The 10598-nt window shown below is 43.6% G+C and overlaps 1 protein-coding gene across 1 annotated transcript in view; it reads right to left on the reverse strand.

Moving 5' to 3' along the window:
• htt (huntingtin) overlaps positions 1 to 10292 on the reverse strand; it is a 34290-nt gene extending 23998 nt beyond the window's left edge. The window contains exons 1-15 of the mRNA XM_087177388.1: positions 9919 to 10292; positions 7830 to 7913; positions 7069 to 7189; positions 6705 to 6764; positions 6493 to 6572; positions 6078 to 6216; positions 5453 to 5594; positions 5099 to 5277; positions 4809 to 5013; positions 4464 to 4511; positions 4105 to 4182; positions 3555 to 3958; positions 1167 to 1293; positions 959 to 1074; positions 714 to 825 (exon numbers count right to left, since the gene is read on the reverse strand). Of these exons, the coding sequence (XP_087033514.1) occupies positions 714 to 825; positions 959 to 1074; positions 1167 to 1293; positions 3555 to 3958; positions 4105 to 4182; positions 4464 to 4511; positions 4809 to 5013; positions 5099 to 5277; positions 5453 to 5594; positions 6078 to 6216; positions 6493 to 6572; positions 6705 to 6764; positions 7069 to 7189; positions 7830 to 7913; positions 9919 to 10016 (1993 nt within the window). The 5' untranslated portion in view covers positions 10017 to 10292. The remainder of the gene's footprint in view (positions 1 to 713; positions 826 to 958; positions 1075 to 1166; positions 1294 to 3554; positions 3959 to 4104; positions 4183 to 4463; positions 4512 to 4808; positions 5014 to 5098; positions 5278 to 5452; positions 5595 to 6077; positions 6217 to 6492; positions 6573 to 6704; positions 6765 to 7068; positions 7190 to 7829; positions 7914 to 9918) is intronic.
• Between the last annotated feature and the right edge of the window lie 306 nt (positions 10293 to 10598).

The following is a 10598-nucleotide window of genomic DNA, read 5'->3' on the forward strand; positions in this document are numbered from 1 at the left end:
TCTACGTTCCGATCCGCACCTATGGTCATGAGCTTTGGGTAATGACCGAAAGAACGAGATCGCGAATACAAGCGGCCGAAATGAGTTTCCTCCGCAGGGTGGCCGGGCTCTGCCTTAGAGATAGGGTGAGGAGCTCGGTCATCCGGGAGGGACTCGGAGTAGAGCCGCTGCTCCTCCATGTCGAGAGGAGCCAGTTGAGGTGGTTCGGGCATCTGGTGAGGATGCCTCCTGGACGCCTCCCCTGGGAGGTGTTTCGGGCATGTCCCACCGGGAGGAGGCCTCGGGGCCGACCGAGGACACACTGGAGAGATTATATCTCTCGGCTGGCCTTGGAATGCCTCAGGATTCTCCCGGAGGAACTGGTGGAAGTGGCTGGGGAGAGGGCCGTCTGGACCTCTTTGCTGAGGCTGCTGCCCCCGCGACCCAGATCCGGATAAGCGGGAGACGACGACGACGACGACAATCGCATCGCTGAATATGAAGAGCGCATGGCTCAAAAAAAGAGAGGCCGATAAGCGCCAAAGTAATTGTTCTTTTATCATAATCAAAGTAAAAGTTTGAAATAATATTGATTTGAAGTCATACCACCCATCTCTACTGTTGGTTTAAGTTAATTAATTCAGACATCTTTGATCACAAGCACATCTCAAACAATTCTATAAAAATATAGCCTGCATTTGACGCATTTTGGGCAGTTTTTATAAATCACTCACCATTCTTACGCCCTGTCAGCAGGAAAGAAGCAGCCAGAAGACGTACACAGTGCACCAGTGGCTCCATCTCCTGGTCTGTGTAATGTCCAATAGAACCTTTTATCCGTGATGGCTAAGACGCAGGCAGAGAATAAACATAATCAGACACAGGATCATTTGTTGTCTTGCTTATATTGCTCATATTATATTAACTTCCACTGTGAAACACTGGCACTGAGGTTTTTTTTTGGAGGATGCGTCTTTACCTTGTTGTCAGGTTCGGGTTCAGCAGGTTCGTCCTTTGGTATGAAGCGGTCCACACTGCTGTCTGAACCCTGCCGGTTGTGACCTCGACCCTCAAACAGATGAGGCTTGCTCAGAGCTGCACACAAACACAGACATAATAACCATGATCAAGACTTCATATCAATGAGCAGAGCCTGTCTGTGTGTATATCTTTGTACACAAACATACCCAGTGCTGACTGCAGGAATGGTTCAGGTGGTTCTTCTTGGGAGGACGGTGCAGCTCCTTCATCTTCTTCATCCTGTAGTGTTCCAATCTGCATCCCAGAGTACTGACTCTCACTGCCATCCAGCACCTTATGCACAGACACAAAACACATGACTCCAGAAGGGAACTAAACTCAGCTTTGCAAATACACCAAACGCGACAATCTGTTTCAGTTTAAAATGCAACCGCATGCAAAGGACACCTAAAGAGTTTTGAGTCACTGAGTTAGATTTGCTGGGTTGAGGACAAAGACACAGCACAACAAATGGCTAAAACTGGAAGTCAAACGACTGCTCCCCTGTTCAAACTCTAATGAATCATGCTCGGGTCTGACACAATTTACAGCAAATCAACTGCATACAGGAAAAAAAAAGCACAGGCTTGATAAACTCTTGAACTCTTCAGTTGTGGTTGCCACAGGCCGCCAGAGGAAGAGCAAGCTTTTGATCCAAACTATTTGACTCTGAAATTCATTTCCCCTCGATCAGGCAAGTCTTACTTTTACTTCTTAGTACACATGATTTTTACATCATCTGCATGACCTTTTATAGAGACCTAGTTTGGTGAGAAGACTTCCTCCTAGGAAGATGCATCTATGAAGTACTCTTGAGGAATTTGAAATATATTGTCTATTTCACCAGGTTTGGCTTCCACTGGAACAAAAGCCCGTCATAGCCTCTCGAAAGGGTATAGGGAAAATAATTAAGGAACAGACGGCCTTCATGCTTCTAGTTTTGAACTTCATGGCAAGCCAGTAAACATGGGTTATCGGGGTTGCTTGTTTTTACAAAGGTCTTTCAAAGGCATCTCATTTTTGGGAGGGGAATTACTGGAAACAAGGAAAACAAGGGGCACAATGTACTGTCAGTGACAGTACAGTAGAGAGGGGAAAGTAGCCAAAAGCAGGAAAGAATTCTGTGCACGGGTTGAGACGAACAAGCGAGCGAAAGGAGAAAGAATGAAGAAAGCCAAAACTTTCCAGACAAGCAAGCCCCTCCCACTCGTTTTCAGTGTCCAATTGGCTGACCTTGTCACTACTGCTAGAGGAAGAGGTGGCATAGAAGGAAGAAGAGGAGGAGAAAGAGAAAGAAGAAGACGAAGAGGAAGCAGTGTAGACAGAAGAGTCACTGTCTGTGGCATCGGGACCCTCGGTGGAAGTTGGCAAGGGTGGGGACGGCTCAATCACCCGCGGCAATGGAGTGCGCGACTGCGGCAATGGAGTGGGGAGAAGGATAAAGGTGAGGGGGGCAAGATCATAGAGGTAGAATTGTTAGAATGGACAATCTCACAACAAAGTGTCTCCAGAGAGTCACAGGTTTACATGAACCTGCCTCCCAAAGACTCAATGGATTCAATATAGGCTGTGACATCACATTTTGTTCGATGTGCTATGAGGAGCAGATGTGACAATTTTATAAAATACTGTAACATCGGAGTTTGCATTTTTACTCCATTCCAACTACCAAAACCAATATTTCAAACATAACTGTCAGCCACTTTCCAATGTGTTTAAGACTTTGTGCTACAGCAGGCCTGTATCTAAAGTTCTAACATACATATTCCCAATTTCCATTTTAATAGTAACTGTTACACATGGGGTGGAAATATTCTGCTTTGGATTTGTGTGGCAGTCAGTGGCACACTAAACATTGCTAGGATAGGGAGAAGAGTGGGTTCCACTAAATATCAGTAAATTCTGGATGCAAATGTCGCTACGTGCAAAATCCACCACGAACTGCTTCAAGAAACACAAGTTGAGGCTTTTGAAGCAGCTCTCAGTCTCCTGACCTAAACATCAGTGAAATGCTCTAGGTGAGTTTAAAACATGTGGTGTGTGGACGACAGCCTAAAAGTATCTCAGAACTTGACGTGATCTGCAAGAAGAGTGGGTGAAAATCCCTGAATCAAGAACAGAAAGACTCTTAGCTGCTACAAACAAAGTGATATCTGCCAAAGGAAGGTTTACTAAGGACCGACTCAAACTTGCACCAACTTTTGTACATGCCACAATTACTGTTTTTTCATATTTTATAAGTTCATGAAATATAAAGTAGCAGTGCATTGACACTGCAGGGGGTTTACATAGAACTGTAGCTGTTGTGCCAAACAGAAGTAGGAATTCATTTTTTTGTCCATTCTACAAATCCTAATTCTATGAGGTGTACTGGAGCATCATTCATAAACCGGGTACTTGGTCATTACATCCAGACCCCAAGGTGAGTCTTTCGGGTATCTAGGGAAGAGCGCACTGTATTCTACACACATATACAAAAATAAAATGCTGTATCCTTAAGCTGTTGCCCTGAAACTAATCAAATCTCTCTTGGATGCCTATACAGTCACACTGACCAGTTCTGCTACGTCTGAGGGAGTGACAGCTGAGTCTGGGCCCTCTGTGGTGGTCTGGGAAGAGTCGCTGGGTGGGAGTGAGCGATCATTAGTGCCTAGCAGAGTTCCGCCCTCTCCCAAGGGTCCTCCCTCCGGCGTGGCGTTTTCTGGTGTGGTGTAGTCAGCCGTCTCTGGAGTAATGTTGGCCCCGCCACTGGAGCTCTGGCTCAGCATTTCCTCCTCGTTGTCATTGGGTGACTCTGGAGTGTCTGATGCAGATGTCCCGCCTCCACCTCCGCCCTGCTCTGAGGAGGCACTGAGGTCCACGGAGTCACCAGGCTGCAGGGTATGCTGGGAAGAACGTGGCTGCTCTGTGATGATGTCAACCTGGGCTGCGGAGGAGCTGTCTGCACCAACGACTGACGCTAGGAGGACAGAAATACACCATATCACTTTTTTTATTTCAGATTGGGGAATTACCATCTGGTTTGAAGTGTGAAGTTACTGAAGTCTAGTTGGTAAGACTGCCACATTTGCCAAATTACTATGGATTCTGGGTGATATATCTCACCTGTGAAGGCACCAGTGGTCACCTCTGTCCTCTCAGGGTCATCCTCCAACCCATCCTCCTCTCCAGAAAGCATTTTACCTTTTAAAAAAAAAAAAAAAAAAAAAACAGTTTTAATGTCAATTAAACATTTAAGCATTAACACCAGCTTAACAGAGGAAAAACCACCTGGGCATGAGCAATTTATTTCAAACTGAGTGCATTCAAATTAATAACACATGAAATTCAAATACTATTTATCAAGAATTTAGAGGAAAATCAACTGTCTTAAGTGACCCAGTCGAAGGTAAATTTACCCAAGCCCTGACTGGAACTTGAGTGAGAGGGTTGAGGTGAGCAGAGGAGATAAATAGACTAGTCACCTCTCTGTTTCCTGAGAAGGAGTGGACTGCAGGAAGACCCTCCCCCCGCTGCAAGTGGCAGATAAACAGGAAGTAGAAACGGGAGGTGATGAAGAGAAAAGCAGCAAAAGCTCAGAAGGACTCATAGGAAACACAAACAATTAGTTACAGGGAACCAGTTAGCAAGCAAAGAAAAAGGCCACAAACACAGACCACAGCAGAAACTAGAGAGCCAACACAGTTTGGTCGACTAATGTCCTTGCAAAGTCAGTATGGGTTAATGAATTAAAAGCTACCTGAAGCAAATGCAGGGCCCACACTGTTCAAGAGGAATAACAAGATTTATGAACACGGTCCGTAGCTTACCAATGAGCTCGAGGATGCTGCCAGAGCGTGCACGGCTCTCGATGTCCTGGCGAAACACTGTGGCATGTGGAATGCTGCCAGCAGTGATGAGCATGTGCAGAAGCTCTGGCGGAGGAGTCCTGAACATCTGCTGCAGGAGCTCCAGAGCAGCTGTGACCACATTGTGATCCCAGTGCTGTGTGTAGTGTAGTGTGAGCTCGTACACCTTAAGACACAAGCAGGAAAGTGAGCCAAAACTTTATAATAACTGTCTGACACGCGCAAGCACACAATCACATTCTTCTCATTACCTGTAACAGCTGTTCAGGTGTTGGCTGTACGTCAGCCTCCTTCCTCATGACTCCAAAGCTTCCTTTGAGGCTGGTGGTGTTGACTTGCTGCTGCAGCAGAGGCATCAGGTAGCGAAGAGTTAATAGCACCCCTAGAATTAGGTGGCTGGGGTGCTCCTCATCCACTGGAACCAACAGTCCTGGAAAAGGAAAAAAAAGTGAGGGTGTATCTTTCTTTGTCCAATCTGAACATTTGTCACCTGGGTACCTGTAACTAAAAAGCAGTTGGCTGAAATAAGCTTAAGTGTCAAGTAAAAGGTTGGAAGGCAAGAAGGTGTGTGTACAGAGTATGTGTGTGTGCTTTGTGTGTCCTACCCAGCAGCACATTAAGCAGCCAGGTGTAGAAGTAGCTGGTGCGTCTGGAGTGTTGGCACACACTGACAGCTGAACTTGCTGCTGTCCGTCTGATGGTCGGGGAGCTGGACTTCAGGTTGGCCACAAATGACTTCAGCAGCACCTGGGACAAACGTGGTTAGACTACAATGAAAACACACTTCTACTTCGTGTATGTGGTGTCCACTTACATTTGCAACTTCCTCCTGTCTTGGCATGTATGGGTGTGTTGGTGTGTTGTAGCCTATATTTTGTCTGTTTGCAGTAATTATTTTATGGTTTTTATTTCATTGGAAAGGAACAGCGCTTCAAACGCTGAATGTTTCTACAGAGCCAACATGAGGAATATATACAGTTTCATTTGGACCCCACTGTACTTCTGAAGTCGAGAATCCTTAGGAACAACATTGCATTTCAGCTAGTATTAAATGGCTTTCAGGGAAACTAGGTCCAGTGTGTTTACAAGAAGGCTGGAGCAGAGAGGAAAAAGGATAGGAAGCATCAATTTCATCAAGACAAAATTTGAAGCAAAGCTATTGTTTGAAAACAACAATAATCTGAGCCCAAATTCAATTCCCATGCCACTGTTTGTACCCTATGTAGATACCTTGATCTCGCCATCATTGGCAAAGTGTCCCAAAGCTGACATAATCTTGGGCATTGCTGCAGCCAGAGTCTCCTGCACCGTCTCCTCCTGCCGCTTGGTGATTCTGGTGAGGCACGGCAACAGGTTGACCAGGTAGGGTCTGCAGCACAAGGTGGAGATGGAGAGAGGGGTAACAAGACATTCATCACAAAGATGAGTAAAGGGCATTTAAAGCTGATTATGTTTGAAATACTTACAAAATAATCAAGAAAATACAATTAGCTTAATAAGGTGGTCCCCATATTTGAAATCATTTAAATTGATTTTTAAAGGAGCACAGTAAGTTAATAAAGTACACCAAATTTGTTGTCCCCCCCCACATAGGATCCCTGCTTGTCATGTGAATGAAGCCTTTTTCGGGCATATGTGCTTATACCTGCATTTCTGTGGTCTGATGAGATGGGCAAGCTCAGCAAACCTCCACAAAGCAGCCCTCAGACTCCGAGAGGCACCGTTCTACAGAGGAACACCAACACTCATTAACATCTCAACAAGCATTTCATCACCATTTCTACAATCATAGTAATATATTATAGGAATGACAGATCACAACAAAATGGCTCATGACGCAGACACATATCTCATTACCTTTTTAATTTCTTTGTACAGCTCCAGCTGCAGTCGAGGCAGGTTGGAGTCCATCAGCGCCTGAAGATAAATATCAAAAATTAGCATACTGAGCAACATGGATGATTCAACAATAAAAACCTGTTTAAAATCTAACAACAAAAATAATGGCTTGGTGTAAATTTTGCAAATACTTATCATCTTTTATTGTTTTTAAATTGATCACATCTTTTCATGCGATCCAAAAAAAGGGAAGTGTACCATGACCCAAGTGGGCGCCAACTAAAAATTTACTTATGATCAATTCACTATTGATCCTATTTTTAAGGCAAAATGAAGGAGAATGTTGAGGGAGCCTGGCTGAAAGTTTATAACCTCTCCTTACTTTGATGATTTTGTTCAGGCACTCATCGGCTACCATTCGGACATCTGATTCGCTGTCATCACTGCAGAGCAGGAACATCTCCATGGCGATGCCCAGCAATTTCTGAAACTCGGGAGACGTTCTGTTCACGGGAGCAAAGAGAACAAAAGTCAGGCAAACGTCCTTATACACAAACACATTTAACTTTCAACAGACATTGTTTTTGTGTGTCAATAAAACTACTCTCTAATGTTCACAGACCAAATGTCCAAATGAACATACCCACACAAGTGTCTCCCATTCAGCTGTATTTAAGTCAAATGCCTTTTCCTTTCTCACGCACATACACATGACTCGCACATAGATCAGTTTTGTAGTAATACATTAGATTTCTTCTGGAGTAGCTAAATAGTTCAGACTTAATTTGATAGGGTGAGATGTTAGTGGAGAATTGTTGATGATTATAGTCATGACTACTTCTGAACTGGAGATCAGTTTCAATTCCAGACTGCTGTGATAATCCTCAACAGCAGAGGCCAATATAATCTTAGCTGCTCTTACAGTTTTAAAGTAATATAAACTAGATTCATGAGGGCAGCACATGATGATGGGTAGAATGTGACTGAATTCTGGCATAAAGTCAGAAGTGAGAATATTTTGTTCCCTCTTAGCCTAACTCAAACTGGCATCATTAAACTTAAGTAAACTGTAATAACAGAACTTAGTAAATTGTAAAATGTGATTGGGAAAAAAAATATTTAAGTTCAGTTAACAAGGCCTACCTCAGAGACTGAGCTACGATGTTTTCACATATCGTCAGACAGTGGGTCACCCTGTCCTTCTTTGTGGTGGCCTGTTCCTTTTTCCTGTGAAAGAAGAAATATGGGGAGCATGAAGAGAAGTGGCAAAAAGCAAGAGGCAGTCAAAGAAAAGGAGAGATGGAGGCAGAGAGGGAGAAGGATTGGAGAGAGCCATTCAGATTCAGTGCGTTTGTCAAAGTCTAATGCTGGAAATCACTCCATCTTAATTAAATCTCTTGCTAACAGCCAAACAGCACAATGAAAATACAACACACTGCTCACTTCTCTAGATAATAAAAATATTAGATTTCAGTGAAAACACTAAACTACAGAGATCCATGAGGGCATAACAGGAATCCCAGCGTACAAAATTAAGCTAAATCTAATAGTGTTCCACGATTAAAGTGAGAATGGTCCATCTAAAACACTTTTGACTACCAAAATGCTTCAAAGTGGAAGCTCACAAGACCACAACTTCAGACCTGTCTAACCTAACCTATCCAAATCTAACCATACAGCATATATCTAAGTGAAAGGGAAGCAGCAGTATAAACCCTGTCCCAGGATTTTGAAGATTACTAAGGGGATACAGAAAGAGAGAAGAATCAAAATTCAAAATTCATGGTTAATGCATGCATTTATTTTCATTAGATATATAATACTGAAAATTATGCAGAGTAGGAGGATCAATGATGGATATAGATTCAAAGTAGTTGCTCTTTCACGCTGTGTGCATAGAGGTTGTAATGTTATCAGTGGTTACATAATTGATCAAATATAGTGACCTCCTTTTGTAAACCTCCTGAACACTACAGCCATCATACAAACACAAAAAATAAAAGTTGTTGACAATGACTTCTTAGACATGACACAGGCCTGCCCCTGTACTGATCATAACTCAGTGCCTGCCAAATAAAATTTTGTCTGACTTGATCATGACTTGCTGCACTGTCACATTGACAAAGGAATTATAATCTTCTAAGAGCCAGGCTGCTGCAGCTTTGGCACCACAGCTGCTTTCCACTGACAGCAGAAGCTCAATGCCTGATGGGAGACCTGGCTTCCCCCTAACGTAAGTCCTTATTGGCTCACCAAATTTAAACTCATTTGAGTTTAATGATGTATCACGATTCTGAATAAGGGCTTTGAGCGGTTACATGGAACATACCAATTTCATACGACAAAAGCATTGTAGATAACACATTTATTCATGACATTAGTGAAAACTGCCTGACTATGTTAATAAACTGGTAATACTAATCAAAAGGAAAAAACATCACAAAGAGTGTATTGCTGAGAACAGGGGAAGATTTTATGGACATCTGGACTGGCTGATGAGCTTGATGAATCCGTGGGTGCTATTCAAACATTACGAGTATTCATGGTCATAACACGACAGATCCCCTTGGCAAGACTGACTAGGCTGATTATATATACTCTCATGTTTTCCTTGGTTTGCTGAGCAGGGGCATAACACAAACAAGGCATAAGGCACCACTTGCTCCACTGATCAGGATGGGGTAAATTACGTCAGTACAGGTGCATTAATATGGTATTAATATGACGATTGATGCACCTAGTCATCGGCGAAATTAGTTATAATATCTGTCCTTCTGTGTGATTAATTACATAACGTTAAATCATTAACGTGGCTTTTCAAACAGAATGCCTCAGCTCAGAATAATTTATTAAGCAGACACTGAACCGTTTAACTGGTTCCTGACCCCTTTTGCAGGTGCGTGGGCATCAATTGGCAGACGTCCTCTATGTCGGCTATCGTTCAGCTAGTCTGACCCTACAAACCTGCCAAGCTAACACTCGTATGGCTTGAATATCAAGAAAAGAAACCTCGCTAGGCATAGCTGCAATGTCTGGCAAGAAGCATGTGTAAGATAGCAGAGAAGCTTAAATACCAGCTTAGACTCTGACTGTTAGCCTAAACTAGCTTCAAGCTAACTATTAAACCTTGCTTACCTGAGAGGCGCTAACGTAGCTAGCGAGCTAAGCTACCTGTCTAGCCCAGCGCCTGTTAGTTCGCTATGCAATCACCATTAGACTAAAATCTACTTACTGCCTCTGGACAAGCTCCTCGGCGGTTGGTGGTCCCTGTTGTTGCTGGAATGACTTCAGAGACTCAAAGGCCTTCATCAGTTTCTCCATGGTGGCCATTTTAGCAATCAACAGTAAGCAAGTTAGCTTGGCTAGCTAATATTTACTATGTCAGCTAACTAGCTAGCACAGTGGGGACAAGTTAGCGCACGGAGAGAGCAAAGCGGTGCGTAGAGCGACGAGAGTGCTAACACTGCTCGCGACAACTACCACCAGCTCTCCGCTTTCTCTTTGCGCAAGAGGTCTCTTATTCTTCCACAGTATTACTCCTAAATGAATAAAACGTTGGTTGATTACAAGCCATCTTTGAAGCAGCGTTGCGTTCGCCAGACAAATCACACCGGGAAGTGGAGTATATGACAGCTTGACAGAGAGGGGAGAGGGTGCAGCCTCAGTAGCCAATCAGACTGCGTGTTTATGTTGAGTGGCGTGAGAAAGAACCAATGACTAACTGTGATTTTTTTTCTTTTGTTGTTATTGTTGCTGTCACGGGACCGCTGAAATCCAGCTTGTGAAAACAGATTGGTGCAAGACCAATGTTGTGGCAGTGGAGTTTATCGGTGTGTCAAGGGGGGTATGAGTGGAAAATGTGAAAGTGAGGAGGCGACTAAATCGCGTGTATTGAAATCCAAGTTGTCCATC

This window comes from Seriola lalandi, unplaced genomic scaffold (genome assembly GCF_002814215.2).
Source record: "Seriola lalandi dorsalis isolate HSWRI2012SDOR001 ecotype SW California unplaced genomic scaffold, Sedor1 jcf7180002054596, whole genome shotgun sequence".
NCBI classification, from domain to species: domain Eukaryota; kingdom Metazoa; phylum Chordata; class Actinopteri; order Carangiformes; family Carangidae; genus Seriola; species Seriola lalandi.